Source organism: Strix aluco, chromosome 29 (genome assembly GCF_031877795.1).
Source record: "Strix aluco isolate bStrAlu1 chromosome 29, bStrAlu1.hap1, whole genome shotgun sequence".
Taxonomy (NCBI): domain Eukaryota; kingdom Metazoa; phylum Chordata; class Aves; order Strigiformes; family Strigidae; genus Strix; species Strix aluco.
In genome coordinates, this window is record NC_133959.1 from 877,677 (window position 1) to 896,967 (window position 19,291).

The 19,291-nt window shown below is 64.0% G+C and overlaps 2 protein-coding genes across 2 annotated transcripts in view; one reads left to right on the top strand and one right to left on the bottom strand.

Annotated features, from left to right (window-relative positions):
* Window positions 1-8,287: 8,287 nt before the first annotated feature.
* LOC141916172 (uncharacterized) lies at window positions 8,288-9,899 on the bottom strand (the record flags this gene model as incomplete). Its single annotated transcript, XM_074808367.1, has 2 exons — window positions 8,288-9,006; window positions 9,819-9,899. Coding segments are annotated over 2 exons (657 nt in total), but the record flags the coding sequence as incomplete, so codon positions are not given.
* Window positions 9,900-10,564: 665 nt separating this feature from the next.
* The window catches only part of EFNA2 (ephrin A2), a 45,010-nt gene continuing 36,283 nt past the window's right edge, over window positions 10,565-19,291 (top strand). The window contains exon 1 of the mRNA XM_074808368.1: window positions 10,565-10,689. Within this exon, the coding sequence (XP_074664469.1) occupies window positions 10,565-10,689 (125 nt within the window). The remainder of the gene's footprint in view (window positions 10,690-19,291) is intronic.

Here is a 19,291-nt window from a genome sequence, read left to right on the forward strand (position 1 = left end):
CACCTGCAGCAGCTCATGGTGGATCGTCCTGGGAAGAGCATCACCAGTCCCCACGGTGCCGCGGCCGGGCAGGGCCGCGCTGACCTCTGGAAGGCCCAGCATGGCCGAGCCGGCCGCACCCCACCTCTCCCAGGGCGAAGCTGCCTCCTCACACCACTCCTGGCTGTGGTGAGCTCCAACCCAGTGTGGGAGCTTCGCTGATGGGACCAAAGCTGCCGAGGAACGTGCGTGGGCAGAGCCTGCACCCTGCTTTTGTGATTGGGGTGATAACAGGGCGAGGGTTGTTTGGCGACTGCCAGCCAGCGGGGCGACATTTGCACAGCAACACTGAATGTGTCCGGGACCAACATCATCCATAAATCTCTCCTCTCTGCCCATTTTGGTGCAGATGCTTGGCTGGAGGGTTTGTCCCCCACCCTGAGGGACCTGTGGCAATGCCTCTGCGGGTGCCACCGCAGCTCGGTGAGGAGGAAACCCTCCGGTGAGGACCCGCCGGCGTGGCCCTGCCTGCGCTGGGACCTTCCCCGGTGTGCGCATGTCTCGGTTTCAGTGCCGGGAGATAACCTAATCCCATTTAGGCTTGGCGAGAGCTGGCGGATTCCTCCCCTGGGAGCCAGCGCACGGCGGGGGGTGGTCTGTAATGAATTCCTATCATTCCAGCACAAAGGTAGCTTACAGGAGCGCTCGCTGCAGAAAATATTAGGGTCGCTGCCCTATCATCCCTCGGAGACATCCGTTGTAGATCAGTGATTCCTGCCTGCTGACAGGCAGGCGGCCCTGGGAGGGCAGAGCAGGCCTCGCCTGCCCGGAAAAATGCCTTTTCTGCCAAACGAAGGGTTTTAACACCCTGCCCAGGGCTGCGTTCGCCCTTGTCACCCACGCGAGCAGGTGCAGCCCCGCGTGGGGCATCGCTCTGCGGCGCCGGTTCCTGTTGCACCCCGGTTTGTTATTTATCTGCATTTCTGCAGCTCCTCAGGGGTCCTGTCACAGGCGTAAAGACCCTGCACTGCGTCCTGCCGGGAGCCGGGGAGCCCTTGGCCTCGCGCCATGCTCGGGGGAGCTCAGCCCATGGACAGGAGCCTGGGGATGACGCTCTGGTCGTGACGGGGTCTGGGCTGCGTGGGGGCAGCCCCGGGGGCAGGTTTGGGGAGGGAGAGCTTGGGGAAGTCACCCCGGGGGTCCCTGTGGCAGGGGGTCCCCGGGAGCCACGTCCCCTGCCAGGGCCTGTTCCAGCTCCCTGCTCTCCCTCCCCTCTTACCTTTATTTATTTCATTTATTTTTCCTCCGTGGAAAACGAAATAATGAAACCTGCCCCCTTCAAGATGGGCTTTAATACGGTTTCGTGGCTCGGGCCGGGATGCTTCACCTCAGGAGCTGCCAATCCGTCTCTGTCAAGCTGTCAGCCCTGATGTGTTGGCGCGTTGGCTGGAGCCACGCTGCAATTCAAAGTGGATTAACTCTTCGGGCTGCCCTCCCCTCCTCCCCTTCCCATTCCACTTGGGTGGGTTCAGGCCAAACAAAAAACCGCTTTTCCCCTGCGCTTTCCATATTCAAAAGCTCCCAGAGCGCGGCCGGGCCCCTGTGGGCGAGCGGGATGGCAGCGGGGGCTGCGCGATGCTCCGGGTGCTGGGGGGGGTTTGGGGACCCGGCGCGGGGTTGGTGGCGGTGCTGGGAGAGGGACGATGCGCCCGGGGCTGCGTGGCCGTGGCACCGCGCAGTGGCCTTGTCCCCGTGCTGTGGCCTTGTCCCACGGGGCGCTTCTGGGGACGGCTTGTGCTGGCCGGGGCGGGGACGGGGGGTCCCCCGCTCTCGGGAAGGGGCAAAGGGCTGCAGACCCCCCCTCTCCGCCAAGCCCCCGGCTGTTCAGCTGAGCTGCTGCTGCTGAGCCCCAGCTGGCTGGGAGCTATGGGACTGGGAACTATGGGACTGGGGAGCTGGGGATTGGGAGCTGTGGGGCTGGGGGTTTGTGGGGCTGGGGGCTGTGGGACTGGGAGCTATGGGGCTGGGGGGGCTGTGGATCTGGACTCTGGGGGTCTTTTCTTGTTTTCGCGGTTGATAAGATTTCCCCCAAGCAAAGCAGCGGCAGAGGGAGGGGCCGGGGCCGTGCGGAGCGTTTGTGCCGGGCAGGCCTGAGCCCACGGTGATGGGCGCTGCCTCCCTGCCCGCGGGGCCGGGCCCAGCACCGGGCAGGATGCGGCCCCGGCCCGGGCAGCCCGCCGAGGGGCACCGGCACTAGGGGGGGGTGTTGGATAAGCGATGAGGTGCCGCTCACTCCGCGCTGCTGCCGCTGCTGCTGCTGCTGCTGCACACCCGGCCTCAACTTTGGGTGAAAACCACAAGATTTTGGAATTACGGACCTTTGGGTTTTCCCCCAGGGACTGGGCAGCCGTTGCGCTGCCCCGCGGGTCGGCCGTGGGTGTGGGATGCTTCTCCATCACCCGGGCGGAGGGGGGGGCGCCTGGCGAGGGGTCTGGGGGGGCCCACGGTCACCCCGCTGCTCCTGGGTGGTGCCGGCTCCAGCCGCCCTCTCGCCACGGTGGGCCTGAGCGGGTGTAACCCTGGAACTGCCATAAACCCCCGCCCGCGTGAGACCGGCGGCTTCGGCGCTGGCCTGGGCTGGGTGGACCAGGCCGGAGCTCGTGTCCCACCGCGTCGTGGCACCGGGTGGGAGCGGCGGTCGATGCCGGAGCCGGTGGCGTTACCGTGGCACGCGCTCGTGCAGGGCCCTCCCCGACGCGGCGGCGGCGGATCAGCGGCTGGGGGGGCAGCTCTCCCTGAGGACGGACCGTGTTGCTGGCTGACAGGGCGCCGTCGTGCCGCCCGCCGATATGATCGGCGCGAGCTGTTCCTGGCGTCGCGGTGCGCCGCGGGGACGTCTGTCTGTCCGCGTGCCGCTCGCCTGCTGGAGGGGCTGCCCGGCTGTCTGTCCGTCCCTTGCCAAGCCCTCGGCCGGCTGCACTGGCACTGGGGGCTGTGCCGGTGTGGGCTCAGCCCCCGCGGGGTTCGCTGGCCGCGGCGGAGGCGCTGGGGCTGCAGCGAGGGTTTCCGGGTGGAGGCAGGAGGGAGGCTTCGTTGCCAGGGTACGGACGGGGAGCTGGAGGCTTTTCACAAAGAGCTGCTGCCTTTCCCGCATTTAGCCACGTTGGGTGTTTTGATAAACTCAGCTCAGCTCCTCCGGAAACTTAAACAAACCCCTGGGCTGTGGAAGGAGCGAGGGGTCAGCCCGGCCAGGTCCTGCTCCCCACCCGCAGCCCCGATTCCCCTGTCTGCCTGACCAGGGGTGAGGTTTGTCCTGGAGGCAGCTGCCCCAGCCCTGCCCGGGGGCTGAATGTGTGAGCAAACCCACCCTCTGATGAAGAGAGCCTGGGCCTCGGAGGGGGCCTGGGCCTGGCCCCCCGGGGAAATGGCTGCGGGCAGGCGCCCACCCCGGCCAGCACTCCCACCCGCCTGGGCCCCGGGGAGGGCAGGCGAGCCTTGCTGCAAAAATAAACCAAACACATGTTCCCCCTGTTCCCTCGGTGCTGCCGCAGGACGGCGGAGGTGGCGGCGGTGGCGGCAGGAGGGGGGGGGACAGTGCTCGGAGCAGAGCTCCAGGGTCCCGGGAGGGCAGAGCCAGGAGGACATGGCTGCCAAGGGAGCGTGTCCCTGGGGTGAGCGATGCTGGGCTGCGAGTCGGGGCTTGTGGGCTCCGCTCCCCCCCGCCGCGAGTGTCACCTCCGCCTGACCTTGAGAGACACCCCCCCCGTGCCTCAGTTTCCCGTGCCACAGCGGGGCGGTTTTCACTGGGCTGGCAGTAGAGGTGTCAGCCACATTAGTACCCAGGTGACATTCTGCGTCGTTTCCCACCCCTCTTTGCGAAGGGGCTGTGGTTTAATTAATTTTTGCAAATTGCTTTGAGGACGGCTGCTGCGGGAGGCGCGCGGAGGCTCACACTGCCCGCGTCGCCGGCAGCCGAGCGCTCGCATCTCGCGGGGGGCCGCGGCGGGTGTGAATCGCCACTGCGCTCACCCGTGCCGGCACGGCTCTGGCGTGGGACGCGCGGCAGCTGGGGGAAGGTTTTATCTGCGGCTGGATTTGGGGGCTGAGTGTTTTAACAAGCGTCGGATGAGGCAGCAAAACATGCCCGGTGCTGCTGGGGGAAGGGGTGTGCCTGCTCCGGGGGAGGCAGCGCCCGGGCGGGCCCCGGGCAGAGCGTGTGGGTGCGGGGAGGGTGCAGGAGAGGTTTGGACATTCCCTCCTCTGGGTCCCACCCTGGTTTGGGGGTCTCCCGGCCTTCCCGCGGGAGGGGAGGCAGCGCCTGGGGTCCTGGGGGATCTGCACAGGAGCTCTGGGCTCAGCAGCGCAGCTGGCTTTGGGTTAGAATTGTGGGGTTTTGCACCACCACGTCTGCTTATTTGGAAGGGATTTCCTAGATAAACCCGGGTGCTCGAGCTGTGCCTCGGCACCGCTGCGTTGACCCACGGCCCACCATGCTGCACCCCCAGCCCTGTGAACCTGGGGACATCCCTCTGCATCCAGGACCCCGAGGGATGGGCCCCTCCACGCCGACACGGCCCGGTCCAGCCGCTGTCCCCAGCGAGGGGCCGTGCGTGCGCCCCGGGCAGTCGTCCCACGCTCCCCCTGCGGCAGCTCGACCCAACGGGACGGGTGTCTCTGGGCGCGGCCGGTGTCGGCCACAGGCAAACAGCCCCGGTGCGGCTCTCACTGCTGGTCGGGTCCGTTTCTGGGCTCGGGGGGCTTGTGTGGGGCTGCCCTGCTGCAGGATGGAGACGAAGCGAGCAGCGTGTCAGCATCCTTGTCCGAGCCCCCTCCAAGCCAGGGCCTGGGGCAGAGCCGGGCCCATCTCGAAGCCGGGCATCGCGGCGCTTGGCTCCAGTCGCCCCGGGAGATGGAGGAGCCACCGTGGCAGCTCGCTGCAGCAGCTCATCGCCCTCACTGTGTGGCTACTGGCCTCCTGCCCGCTCGTGGGCCTGACCGGGGGGCGCAGCCGCTCCCTGCCCGCGGTCAGGAGCTTTGCCATCAGCACCGGCGCGGCTCAGGGGAGCGGAGAGGCCCGAGCTGACAGCGGCCACTAATGAGCCGACGGTAACGCGCTCGTGGCTCCTCATTGCTTTGGGGTTTCTGACATTTGGGTCAGTTAATGGATTTGTCTTTTCCCCACTTTGCGTCCTCCCCCTCCCCTGCCAGTGGCTGCCTGGGACCAGCTGTAAATTAGCCCTTAATTTCTCACATGTGTCTTTACTTAAATAGCAAACGCGCTAAACAGCGAACTCCCCCCTGCCAGCCCCCTCCCCGGCCCCTCGGGCGTTTGGGGGGTCAATGCCGGGATGCCGGGGCATCGGCACGGCCCTGCCGCCGCCGCCGTACCGCGCAGACGGACCCCGCTGCCAGCCGGGATCCCCCCGCGCCCGGACCCTGCGGCTGCGCGAGGGTTTGTGCTCAGGCTGGGAAAGCTCGGAGGGACCCGCCTGGGCCCCTTTTTTTCCTGTTGCAGCTAAATTATAACCAGGCTTTGCGAGGAGGCGGCGGGCTTGCCTCTGCGCCGGCTCGTCCCAGGCGTTTGTGCTGCCACTCTTCACCTTTTAAGTGGGAAGTTTTTTCTTTCGGTAGCAAATATTTTCCATAATTTCTAGGCTGATACAATTAAAGCTAAAGAAGACGGGTGTAAATTATACCTCCCTGCAACCAGCCTCGCCCCCCTAGAGTAGCTAGGGGCTGGAAATATGAGGATTTGCAATAATTAAGGCAAATAGTTGTTTTTGTTTGGTAAGAAAAACAACCCGGTGCTGTTAGAAAGAAGGCAAGAAAAACCATAGAAAATGTTTTCCTTCCAATTACCAAGAAAGGGGGAAGAAAAAGTCGTTGCATGCAAAGCTGATGCTGGGCTCTGCGCCTGGCAGAGACGTGCAGAGACTAAACCGGGCCGGGGCTGGGAAGCAAACGCCCGTCGGGGAGCTGGGTGGCACCGGTTATCCGCGGCGTTTCCTTGTGCTCTCCCCGTTTTCCAGCAAATTTGATCCGTGACCTCCCGCAGCTCCAGGGGAGCATGAGCTGTTGCACTGGGATGGGCTGGGATGTGCTGGGATACGCTGGGCTGAGCTGGGATGTGCTGGGCTGAGCTGGGCTGAGCTGGGTTTACTGCCTACGTGTGAACTGGCAGCTTCCCACGAGTTGCCTGCGTGGGCAGAGAAATCCTGAGGCGCGGGGGAGGCAGCGGGACCCACTGGCACTGCCCAGCACCCACCACGCTTTGCCAGACGGGCGCAGATTCGCCGGCTGGCAGGTGCTGGGGGGCGGAACCGGCGCCCCAAACCGTGGCCGACCAGAATCAATCGCTGCAGCCGAAGGCGGCGCAATGGTCTGTTTATTGTTTCCGTTTCTCGAGCCACAAAATAACTATGGAATTGATTAGTCTCGAGGGATATGGTGAAGCTTGATTAATTTAGTAATTATTACTTCAAGGTATTTCCCTCCACAAGGGCCCGATCCTGAGCCAAAGCCCTTTGGAGACCCTCGGCAGCCTTCGGGGCGCGGGGGGCCAACGGTGCACGGTGTCCCGTGGGGCAGGACGGCCCCTCACTCTGCAGGGGGGTCCCCGTTCCCCGCGTGTCCCCTGCCCCGCTGCCCCCGAGGGCAGAAACGCCGAGCTCAGCGCCGTTGCCTGGAGCGGGGACCTGGGAAACGCCTCACGTGCTCGGAAGCTTTATCTGCTGTCTCCAGCTCTATCAGTTGGTCTAATCACAGGCGCTGTCTCTCCCGGCGAGCCTCGCCCGCGAGCTTTGGGCAGGGCTGCGGCACAGCCGGCTCCCCGATACCTGGCGCTGGGCTGCTCACGGCTTCACTCTTTGGGCTGAATTTCTCAGTCGAGGCGTCTTTTCTGGTAATTTCAGCTGAATTTGTTTAGCTATTTCCAAGAACAAGGCTTGGAAACAAGACTTTTTTTTTTTTGCCTGTGTTAAAATATTCTAGTGACCTTTTCTTTCAAAGCCCGAGCGCCCGGGGCCTGGGAGGAGGGACCCGGGGCCTGGCACGGAGCGTGCGTCGCCGATCCTCCTGCCCTCAGCCACGGGCTTTCCTGCCGGTGTTTTTCCCGTTTTCCAAACGCCTGGCGTGGAGTGGGATGCCCAGTTGGGAGCGTTCAGGACCCTCGTAGCCTCCTCCACGCCTGCCCGCAGGAGCCGTGCTCCCTTCCCGCTCTTTGGCTTTCTCGATTATGTTGGAAATTTAAGTTTTTTTTGATCTTAATTGGCATTTGCGAGTCTCCTGCCGGCAGCCACCATCCCGCTGCGTGGCGATTCAGCCTTAGGGAGTGGGAACCAGTTCCCCAGCAGCTCCTGCACTGGTTTGGCAGGGGAGGCCGCGTGCTTTGCCTCCGCCGGTGGTCCCGCTCGCGCTGGGCGGTGGGGACCCCTCCGGTACCGCGGGGGGAACCGTCCCTCTGCCTGCGCCCGGTGTCAGAGCCCCACGGGTGGCCGCAGAGCTCGGGGCTCGAGGCGCTGATCCGGGGTTGCTCCCTTGGGATGTTTGCCTTTGGATTTTGCTCTTTCGGGATGTTTGCCTTTGGTTTTGGAGGGCAGCTGAAGCCCCCGGAGCGGTTCTGCCCCTCGCCGCGAGCAAACCAGCTGCAGGAACCACCGCAGCTGGGCTGGGTCCAGGCCCACCCCTCCCAGCTGGAGCCGCCCCCCAGGAAAACCTTCTTCCAGCTGCCCGGAGAAGATTTTTCCGCGGCCTCAGCAGTCTCCTGGTGGTCTGGCCTCAGGGGCTTCAGATCCTGAGACACCCCCGATGCGGGTGGGGTCAGCCCCGGTTTCTGCCGAACTGCAGGTCGCCCCCAAAGGTCCCCCCCAAAGGCCCCCCCGGGGCTGCGCTGCTCTGCCGGGCTCTGCTGGGGCTCCCTTCGCCGTCCCCCGTGTTGGCCGCAGCCGCGTGCCGGGGAGGGACCAGCGCCGGCCCCGTCGGCGTGCCCGGAAAGGCTTTTAGTGGCTTGGCTTGATAAATGAAAACAAATAAACTTGATAGACAAGTGGACAGCTTTATGATAGCTTCCCACTGGCAGGGAGAAAGATGGGTTGTCGGTGGCTTGATAGAGAAATATCTCGCTGGGAGTCAGCTAAAGAGACGTGTAACCTTGATGGCGGAGGATGAGGAGTTGGCTGCGCAGGAGGACGCCCCGGCAGCGTTATTCAAAAATAATTCCGCCTTTATTTGTTTTACTTTTTGGCGGGGGGAGGGATGCAGAGCCCCACAGTTCATTGAGTTTTTCAAAATAGATTTGCTAAATAAATAATGACGCCGATCCATATTTTATTTATATCCCACCTATCTACATGCAGCGCTGGAGGTGTTTTACAACAGACCTCTTTCTCCCTTTTAAAGCTAACAAACTCAAAACTAAAAGCACATTAGACAGAGACAGATTTACAAGGGTATTTAGATGCCGAAGCAGAAAGACGGGCAGCGAGCGGGATTTGCGGGAGCGCCTCGGCTCCCGCTGGTGTTCACGGGCACCTTGTTGCTCTTGTGAATCCAACCGCAGGCGGTTTTGCCCCCGGAGGCACCTCGGGCGCTCAGGGGCTGCCCCGGTGGCTGAAACCCCGGGGGGGGGACTCGCCACAGGGTCCCCGGGGGGGAGGGTTTGGGGTCTGCCTGTGTCTGTGGTTCATATTTTGAAGTTTTCTGAACTTGGGGGGGGGGACCTGGGGGGGTCGGGGAGCCGAGCGGGTCCTGCCCTGGGGAGCACCAGCTGTGCTGGGCAGCCCGAGCTTGGCGCTGTGGCCTGTGGCCGGAAATCCCACCGGCTTTTTCCGTGGGGTCGAGCTCCGTCCTCGCCGGTGCCGGTGTTGGTGCTGGTGCTGGTGCTGGTGTTGGTGCTGGTACCGGTGTTGGTGCTGGTGCCGGTGTTGGTGCCGGTGTTGGTGCTGGTGCCGGTGCCGGCTGCGTGTGGCGAAGGCCGTGGCTGGCGCAGGCGGGAGGTGCCGCGTTGCTCACGCCGGCGTTTTCCGAGGGCTCGGCAGAGGCGTTAATGCAAATTATTGTTTAATTTTAGCGCTGGATTAGAGGTGAAAAAAATAATGTCCGTGCTTTGCTGGGTGGGAGGGCCCCCCCCCGCCTCCTCCCGCAGCCTGGCCCCAGGACGGGGTGTCCTGTCTGTCCGTCCGTCCGCCCGCTCCGGCCCTGCAGGGTCCATCCCCGGCCCCTTTGGTGTGAGCCCCCGGCTGCCCCTTCCTAACGCACCCCCCCTGGAACCCCCCCTCCCCAAAACGACCCCCCCCGGGCACCCCAACCCCTCCCTAAGCCGTTCTGAAAGGTAAAGCACCCCCAAACCCCCCCCCCGCACTGCACCCCGCAATGCACAACCTCCCCCTTTTGCAAAGCCCCCCCAGCCCCGCCGCTGTGACCCCCCCACTCCAGAGCCCCCCCAGCCCTGCCAGTGTGCCCCCCCCCCCGTTCCCAAAGGCCCCCAAGTCCATCTGGTGTGACTCACCCCCCATTCCCAACCCCCCCAGCCCCGCCGCTGTGACCCCCATAAATTCCCAGAGCCCCCCCAGCCCTGCCGGTGTGACCCCCCCTCCCTTCCCAAAGGCCCCCAAATCCTGCTGCTGTGACTCCCCCCCCTTTCCAACCCCCCCCAGCCCTGCCAGTGTCACCCCCCCATTCCCAGCCCCCCCCGCCCCGCCGCTGTGACACCCTCGGCCGTTCCAGGCCCCCCCAGCCCGACCAGTGCCCCCCCCCTTCCCAAAGCCCCCCGGTTCCTGCCGCTATGGCCCCCGCAGCCCTGCCGGTGTCACGCCCCCCCCTTTGCAGAGGCCCCCCCGTACCCGGTTCCCCCCCCGCCCCCCCGCAGGGGTGGGGCCGAGGCGGCGCGCGGGGCCCCGCCCTGGGCAGCGGGTCCGGGCGCGCGCGCGCGGCGGCCGGTGGCAACAATGTGTCAGAGGCGGCGGCGGCGGCGCGAGCCCCGCGCGGGGCGGGGCGGGGCGGGGCGGGGCGGGGCGGGGCGGGCCCGGGAGGGGGCGGGCCGGGGCGGGGCCGGGGCGGGGGGGGCGCGGGCGCAGCATGGCGCGGCGGCACTGAGGGAGCAGCGGCCTCCCCGGCCCGGCCTTTGTCTCTCCGGTATCCCCGGAGCGGAGGAACCGGCGCGGGGGCCCGGGGCTGAGCCCGCCCCGGCCCGTTCCCCGTCCCGCAGGTGCGGAGACACCACCGGGGGGGTTCGGTACCGGGCGGCGGCGGCGGCGGCTCGGAGGAACTTGCCCGAAGTTCGGTGGAGGGAGGGCGGCGGCGGCGGTGGAGAGTGCGGCGGCGGCGGGGGGGGCGGTGAAGGTTCCCGGTGGCGTCCGCGGGAACCGGGGTTGGGTCCCCGCCGCCCGGGCGCGGGATGCGGCTGCCGGGGCTCCGCCGCGCCGCGGCCGCCCCCAACTTTCCCCGCTGACGGGCGCCCGGGGCCGCGGGCGATGGTGAGGGCTGGCCGCCCGCCCGCCGCCGCCCGCCGCCCGCCCGCCGCCCCCGGCCGGCCCCTGGGCCCCGCCGCCCGCTGAAGCGGCCGCCGCCGCCGCCGCCGGTCGGGACGATGCCGCCGCGCTGGGAGGCGGCCGCGCTGCTCGCCGCGCTCGTCGGTGTCTGCGTCTGGACCGACGAGACCGGGAAGGTGGTCTCGGATCGGTACGCTGTCTACTGGAACCGGAGCAACCCCAGGTGAGGCGGGGGGGGGCGGCGGGGGCCGGGCGCGGGCGGCACCGGCGCCCAAGTTTTAGTCCTTCTCCCCCCACCCCCCCTCCGGTGAGCCCGCAGCCGCCCGGTGACAGGCGGCCGCCGTCGCGGGTCGGGTCCCGCTCCACCCCTCCCCCCCCGGCTTGTTCCGCTAAACGGCCGCGGGTCCCCCCCGTTCCCCCCCCCCCCCCCCCCGCAAAGTTTTCCCGAGGTTCCGGTGGGGGGGCGGCCCCGGGAGCATCCCCGAGGGGTGGCGGCGGGTCCCGGCGCTGGGGGGGGGCGGCGGGGGGCTGCGGCTCGGCACCCCCCACCCCCCCCTCGGCCCTTCTGCGCCCAACTTCAGCGAAGTTCAAGTTCCCCCTCGCCGCCCCCAACCCCCCCCCGGCCCGGTCCCTCTCCCGGGGGCGGCTCGGCGAAGGTCCTGCGGAAAAAAAACCCGAAATACGGCAAAAGGCGCGTGGTGGTGCCGGGGGCGGCGGCGGGAGCGTTCCCAGTAACGATTTGGGGGTGAAACGGTGAAATGGGCTGGTCGGGGCTGGGGTGCGGGGCCGGGGGGGCCGGGGGCTGGGGGCGGCCCCGCCGCTGCCCGTTTTCTTTTCGTCTTGGGAAAGGAATCGCAGCCCGGTTGGTTTAGTTTCTCTGGTCTGTCTTTGAATTTAAATTTTTTGTTTCTAATTTTTTTTTTCCTAAGCATCCTTCTTTTTTTTTTTTTTTTTTTTTTTTTTTTTGCGGTGGGAGTTTAATTTCTGTTGTATTTCTTTGTTCATAATTTTGAGGAACCAAGAACTGTTGGAGAGTTTGAAGTGAGGATGAATTCTGCTCCTGGCTCAGGTGGTTGGGACCACCAGGACCCCCCACCCCCTTCGTCCCCTCGGATGCAAACCACAGGGTTTGGAACGGGCCCATTTGTGGGGACTCTCATAAAGGACGGGGGGGGGGAAAAAAATTAAAAACCCTGCCACCGGAACAGCATTGTCCCCCCAGTTAAGCAGAGTTAAGCCGGCCGCAGCAGCGTCCCCCACCGAGCCCGGCGGAGGGTGGTGACACTCGGTCCCCTTCAGCCGTGGGGGCCGCTGCGCCCGTTGCCGCCAGGTTTGGGCCGTTCTGGGTGAAACGGGTGATTCTTTGTCCCCCGCAGGGCGAGGGGCCACGCGGGTGCACGGCATGGCCGGGCCCTGCGCCCCCCCGGCTGGCGTCGGGACCCTGACCGCGGCAGCACGGGGAGGGGACCCTCGGTGGCACCTTCCCCTCTCCTGGGCGCGTCGGGGCAGGGGCCCGGTGACGCCGTCGCAGTTTAATAAAGTTCCCGGCTGCGTTTCGGCGGGTGGCCGCAGGCACCCGGAGCCGGTGGGATGCGCGTGGGGCCGAGGGCCCCAGTGAGTGTCGGCGTCCGTCTGTCCGCGCGTCCCCTCGGGGGGGTCTGACCGGGTGTCGTGGCCCCCAGCCTCACACCGCCCCAAAATTGGGGCGAGCCCGTCCCTTTGTGCGCGGCGGTGCCTTCGCCGCGGGCCGCCTGCGGTGCATATGGATTTTATTATCTCCCTCACATTTTTGTGGGGGATTGTAAGAGGCAGGGAAATTTTTTTTTTGCCCATTGCAAAGTTTTTGGTTACAGTTCCTGGTCCTCCCCAGCTCCCACATTTTGGGCTTTTTTCTTTTGTTCTCCCAAATGCCAAACATGTGCGAGGGCCCCCCCGGTCGAACTCCACCATCCCGGCCGCTGGAGACGAGGGCGGCATCGCTGAGCGGCCGGGGCCGCGGCTCAGATTGAGCACCCAAGGGTCCCTGTGGCGCTGCCGAGAGCCAAAAGTGGCCCCTGGTCCAGTCCTTGGGTGACACCGTCCCAGGACCCGGCGTCAGGGGTGGCTTCGGCTCGGCCCCGTGAGCCGCCCGCGTCCCCGTCGCCCTCTCGTAGGCGCCGGGTGGGTGACACGGGGAATTCACCCTCGAAAATAGGTGGTGGTTCATTATTACATATATATATATTTTTTTTATATATCTAAGGTTGGCAGGGAAAATATTTTCGAGGGGGGAAGATAAAATAGGGCGAGGGAAGTGCAAAGGGGTAGGAGGGAAGAGCAGACAATGGCTGGTGGGTTTGAGCAGGCACGTCCGCAGCGCCTGGCTCCGGGATGTGACCCAAATTCCCCCAATGTGGGAGCGCCCCGTGTCGCAATCGGGCGCTGCGCTCCGCGTTCCCTGCGTGTACGTTCAGGTCTCGGAATTCAAGGCAATTTATTAGACGATGCAAATGCAGAAATTGTGGTTGAGTTTTCTGCTTGTTTCCTTTTTGAACCCAGCGGTGTTTTTATTTTGTTTCTCTGGAGTTACTAGAAGACTATCTCATCCTTAAAAATGAAGAACAACATATATATGCTTTTTCTGGTCCCTTGTTCTTCTTTTTTTCCCCCTACCATCTCATTTAATAAGGAGGAAATCAAAAGGCATTAAAAAAAAAAAAAGGTTAAAAAAAAAAAAGGTTAAAATGCCCAGTGCTTGTTTGAACCCACAGACCCGATCTGGCGATAAATATTTTTCTTCAGGTTTATATTGCAATCTATATTTTATAAAAGACGATAATAAATCTTATGGTCAATATGATTTGCCCAGATTAGAATAATTCTATATTTCATAATTGGGTCTAAATTAAAAATAAGTGGTACCTCAGGATGCTGCAATTTGCCTGTTCTGTGGAGATATTTAGCCACTCGCTGTGGATTTACAGGTTTATTTTTTTTTTAAATGATTCTGTAAGCCGACGTTTGGAAAAGATTGCACGGGTTTTGCTGGATGTAACTCTTGGGTTTTCCTGGAAATAACCGAAGGAGGAAGAATGTATCTTGCTATAATAACGCCCGGTTTCGATACCCCTGTAGAACTGTGGGGTTTTGCTCTGTGGCGCGTACGGACGTGCTGACGCTGGTTTATCTCCCCGGGTGCGGGATGCGCTGCCCGGGCCGGGGCTGGCCGTGGTGCAGGTGCCCCGTGTCCGGGGCGATGCTGCTGCGGACGGGACCGCGCGGCACGAGAGCTGGGCAGGGCTCCTGCTGTGTCCCACGTTGCGGGTGGGGGCGCGGGGGTCCGGCTGGGGCAGGGCCCTTCCCTCCGCGGGGGCTCGAGGGGCTGCGGGGTCACTCTGTGTTTTCCAGCCGGGGTGGCCGGTGCTGCGGGAGCCGCTCGCCCGTGGGTTCCTTGGGTGGGTTTGAGGCTGTGGGACCCGACGGGAAGCGCAGCGGGTCGAGCCGGGCGTCCCGCAGCATCCACCGGCAGGACGGCATCGCCCGGGCGGGTCGGGGTCTCCAACTTCGGCCCCCCCCTCGCCCGCACGACCCCCGCGCTGCAGCAGGGTTTAGGGTAAACGTCTCGGGTGCATCGCAGTGCGTCGGGCAGCCAAAAATCGGGGGTCTGGGAAACCTCCACAATACGGGGGGAAAAGGTCTGCGGGAAGGAGCGGGACGTCCTCGGAGGGTCCCCAATGCCAGGACCCCCCCGATCTGCGGCCTCGGGGCTGCGCCTGGAAACCTCTCGAAGGCCAAGGAAGGACGGAGGATTTAAGATTTGTTTTCGTCCCCTGCTCTACCTACAGCCGTGTAATGGGCAGGTTACAGTAATTCCAGAATGACAGTTTTCCTGCAGCCAAATGCAATTCCCGTCTCCGCTGCCGTGTGTTCGCATCTACGGAGGGGGAAATGTGCAAAGTATTAGGTATTTTCCTCTCTCTGTTTACAGTACAGATACAAATGCTGTAAATGGTCTAGATTCTACCCGTGGCCTATATTTAACTGTGAGGTCATTTCTCTGCCTTGGAAGGCTTATTTTCTGAAATTTTTTTTTTTTTTTTGGTTTTGTGAGCACAGCTGGGGTTTCTGTTCTGCTCCTCTGCACTCCCCAATCCCGCCATCGGGAAGCCGGAGAAATGATTCCTAGCTGGGGGATGTGCCGCGGCTGGTGGGAGCCTGGGTGACGCTCGGGGACAGCGGTGCCGGCAGAGCGGGACTTTTGGGGGGGTCCTTTTGTGTGCCCTGTCCTTTGGGAGCAGGCGAGGGGTCCGTGCCGCAGGGGTGGTGGAGTTGGGGTGAAGGGGGCACATCCTGGGGGGAAGGTCTGGATCGTGCTCCCCAGCCCGTTGGCTTTTGTGCCCCTTTTCTCCTGCCTCGCCGTGTGCCAGAGCCGCAGCCCCGGCGCCCGCCGATTGCTGCCTGGTGCTTTGTCCGAGAGCTCGGTGTGCGGCGACGGGGGCTGGGGCCATGCCCCGGTAACTGCCCCAGCCCGAGGGAACTTGCCCGCCCGTGGGTCACGGGGGGCTGTGGCCAGGACGATGGCAGCGTGCGTGTGCCGGCTGTCCTTCGAGGGAGCGAGGGTGACACATGTTTGTCCTTTTCCAGGGGAATTTGGCGCTCAGGGGGGAGCGTGCGTGGCGCCGGCCGTGCCCACCCACGCCTCCGTGCTGGGCCGGGTTTGGTGCCAGCCCTGCCACGGGGCTGGTCCCCAAACCCTCCATGTCCCGGCTCTGGCCAGGGCTGCCTGGGCTGGGACCTTTGGGGTCGGCTCTCAACCCTGGGTTCCCCCCCTCCCCGCTCCCACAGGCATCGCAGTGGGGGCTGCGCCAGCCTCTACGAGAAACACACCCCGTTCCCCTCCTCGGGTGATTTTAACGTGAATTTTAACTCTGGCCCTTGGGTGGTTCCCGTGTCGCCGCAGGCCGAGTGCCCTCGCCGGGCTTGGGGTGCTGGGAGCGGCGTTGGGGCGGTTGGGGGTGCTGGCGCTTGGCCGCGTCCTGCATCCTGCGCAATTACTGCTCTTTTAGTTTTCATCTGTTTCGTTTTCCCTTTGTGCCAAGATCATTTGCAGCCCTTCCCACCCCTCTTTTCCAGCCCGTTAAGCCGTGTTAGCTATTCTTCACCAGCCCAGGTCTGCGGCGAGCGCGGTTAATGGAGAGCAGATACAAACAGGTCCAGCGTCTCTGACAAGATTTTCTCTCTCTGCCCGTCTCTGTCTCTCTGCCTGTCCCTTTCGAGGGACCGCAATTACATTCCCTGCTGGTCGCACATTTGGTATCCAAATGCTGGCCATGCTCCGCATCCTAATGCGAGGACGGGCTGGGGGCGCGCGGTGCTGCCGGCGGGTCGGCCGCTCCCCGGCACCCCCAGCATCCCCCGGCTTGTCCCGGTGCGGGGAGGCACGAGGAGGGTGGGGAGTGAGGCCGGCGCAGAGGGTGAGGGGGAGGGAGACCACTAAAAAGCTTCAAAACTACTCTTTTATACATATATATGTGTGTGTGTCTGTGCACACACGTGTCCGTACACCTGGCACACGCAAACCCCAGAGACGCCGAACGTGCCGACACCCCCTGCGCGTGGGAAGGGGTCCGCGCCTGTCCCCACCCCTGTGTTACCCCCGCGTGTAGCGTCTACCTGGGGGCTGAGGGGTATCAGTAGGTTTGTTTTTACGTGTCTCTAAACACGGATCTCGGCGGCCAGGTCTGATCTCGCCCAGCTGCCTGTCTGTCTCGCCGCGCCCGCGCGTCTGTCCCGCGTGCCGGTGGCTGTGGCGATCTGTGCCCCCACCTGCGCGCGGTCGACAGGGTTCAGCTGTCGGGTTGTCTGTGAAATTGCAGCAATTGTTCTTTAAATAGCTCCTTGTTCCTGATGGCGAAAATTTCGGTTCTTTTGTGTTAGGTATTAATCATGATTTTTAGAGGCTTCATTTTTACCCTAGATGTTTTTCCCCACTCGGGGCAGAGCTCTTGCCCTGCCTCGTTGGATTTAATGGGATTTACGGAAGGCAGCGGATCTTGGCGTTGTTACCTTCAGCCACTAAGAGCAGTTGAAATTTTTCTCCCCCCTCTGCCACGACCCATCTGAGCCCGACATGCTCCTGCCCAAAGTCCAGCCATTTTCCTCTGCTTTGAGCATCATCACCAAACCAAGACCAACCCCGGTTTTGCCTCCGTGAGCGCAGGGGTAAGCGCCGACACCGGGCTCCGGAGCCTGAGAAGCGCCGGTGTGAGCCGGCAGCCGCCACCGGCGTGTTGGTCTTTGCCAAATGAATTCAGGAGGTATCTCCAAAGCTGGAGACACCCCGAAAACAGTGCTTGTGTTTCAGTGGCGTGCAGGGGGTGCTGGTGTGGGTGCAAACTCTTTGCCAGCAGCCCGGCAAACGCTTCTCCCCCATTGCCGTCCCCACCACACCGCTGGGCTGTGGGAGCCGTGTCAGGGTGGCAGCACCCTTGGGGCTGTTGGGGCTTGTCCAGCCCCTGCGATGCACCGCGGCTGTTTCACCCCCAGCACAAAATCTGGGGGGGGGACGAGGCCATGAGAGTGGGGCAGCCGGGAGGGAGCCCGTTTGGCTAGTGCCGTGCCGTGCCGCCGTGCGGGCAGGGTGCTGCCACCCCACGCAGTCCCAGCTTGTTCCTGGGCGGTCAGAGTGTTGTTATTTATTTATTTCTCCTTCCTCCTCTCCCCCTTTGCTTGTTGATGCTGCTGTGGCTGGGCTGCTAAATAGCTTCCCATTGTTCGAGAGCTAATTACCTCTTAATGAGGCTCCTTACTCAAAAGCCGAGCAGTAGCGGAGGCTGCGGGGTGGGCGGCTGTTGGGGCGGGCGAAGGCGCTGGGTGGTGGGAGGAACCGGGTCTCTGGACCCTCCCGGTGACACCGGTTGGGTTTGGCTCTGCCGCACCCATGGTGCGAAGTCGGGGCGTCCTCGGTTGGCCAAGGCGAGAGCTGTGGCCGTGGAGCCACCGGCCCGGGGCTTCGTCCCAAAGAGTGGCTGGGGAATGGCTTTGCCCAAAGTCCCGTGTTGAGCCCCAAAGCTGGTGACTCCCGTGGAGACACAACAACCCCGCGGGGTTTGCCAAGGCGGCTCCGGTGCGGGGCTGGGCTGGTGCTCGGCGCAGAGCCCGGGAGCAGGTTCCCAGCGTCTCTCCCGTGTGACACCCCCCTGCCAGGACGTGTGTGACCTTTAGAGCACGCCTTTTGTTTGGTAAGAGGTGCTTAAACTGGGGTTCCTCTGAGCTTATCCCCTGCGTGTGTGTGCCCTTGGTGGGACAAATCCTGCTCCGCTTTGGCCGTCTCCCCCCGACCTTATCCCGCCCCTCGGCGAGAGGCTGCCCTGAGCCCTCGTCCCTCGCATGGCTCGAGAGTCTTGGCTGGAGGGAGCTGGGCAGCGTGGCTGGGGGGTCCTCACCCCCCGGGGGGAGGAGCAGGACTTTGGTCTTGGCTTGCTGGATGCTGGCAGCCGTGTGCATCCCTCGGGATGGTGGGGCTGGAGCGGCACCACAGGCACGAGGCTGCTGCAGCTCCTGCGTGTGCCGGATGGCGATGCCGCAGAGGTGATGGCGGGGGGGGAAGATCCTTCTCCAAAGGGGCTGGGAAAGCACCCGCCTCCGCCCTGCCCCGCCGCCCCGCTCTGATTGAGCTGGGCTTTGACCCTGTGCCGGGGGTGGGAGGATCCCAAACTTCAATGGGGATGCAATGGGTGAAAGCAATGGCAGTGGGGAAAAATAAAACAAAGGAGGAAAATTTACTCACTGGAGTAATAACAAAGATGGGGAACGACTTCCCCTTCCCTTGTGCCGTTGGGGAGCACCCGGGGCAGCGAGAGGTCCGACCCCACCAGCGCTTGCAGCCCCGAAGAGGGGGGGGGCCTGAGCTGCTGGAAGTGCAAAGGCACACGAAATGCTGGGCTTGAGCCCCGGCCTGCGCTGGAGGGAGCTTTGGGATTCCCCCCCCCCAGTCCTGCCCAGCCCTCCCGGGCTGCCAGCCGGGACTAGGTCAGGCCCTGGGCGAGGGGCTGGCTTTGGGGGGGGACGGGGGACACTGGCACGGCCCCCCCACATAGCGCTGCAGTGGGGACCGGGCTGGGCAGCTGGCGCTGGGGTGGGGGTCCTGGGGCAGAGGGGGTTCGGGGTCCGGCTGGGGCTCCCCAGCTCCCACACAGCCCAGCAATGCCCTTGGCTGCCCAGTTTGCCTGTGACTCGCCTGCCCAGCGAGGCTGGTGCTGGCGGTGGGGCCCGCGGCGCTCTGCCGTATCGATCCCCGGCGTGATTTAAATGCCGCGGAGCGCGGCTACCGACGTCGCGTGGCCTCTGGTGAAGCCAATTGGCGCTGGGGCCAGCGAGCCCCGCGCTCCCGTTTGCAAGCCCTGCTCGGCTCCATCTGATGTTTTCCTCCAGGTCGTTAATGGAGGGAGAGGAATGCAGAGAGAAACTGGGGTTAAGCCAGTTTTTTCTTTTTTTTTTTCTTCCTCCCCCTTTTAAATTTCCCCCCTTCCCACATTTGCTTCCCAAGACCCGGCTGTTGGAGCAGAGGAGCAGCGAGTGACGCCGGTGCTGGGCGAGGGGCGGCCGCGGAGCCGAGCCGTGTCCCGGTGGGGCCGTGCCGGAGGGGCGGCCATGGTGGGATCCCGCGGGATGCGGCCGTGGGCTCCCTCGGCACGCGAGCTCTTCCTGACCTGCCAATTTTCTGCTTTTCTTGGCATCCCCCCGCGCTTTGCTTTGCGTTGGTGGGGTTTTCCTTTTTTTCCTCCCTGCAGCCGCGACGTCCGCGCCCACGCGGGTCTGTCCCTGCAGCCGGTGCCCCCAGCCGC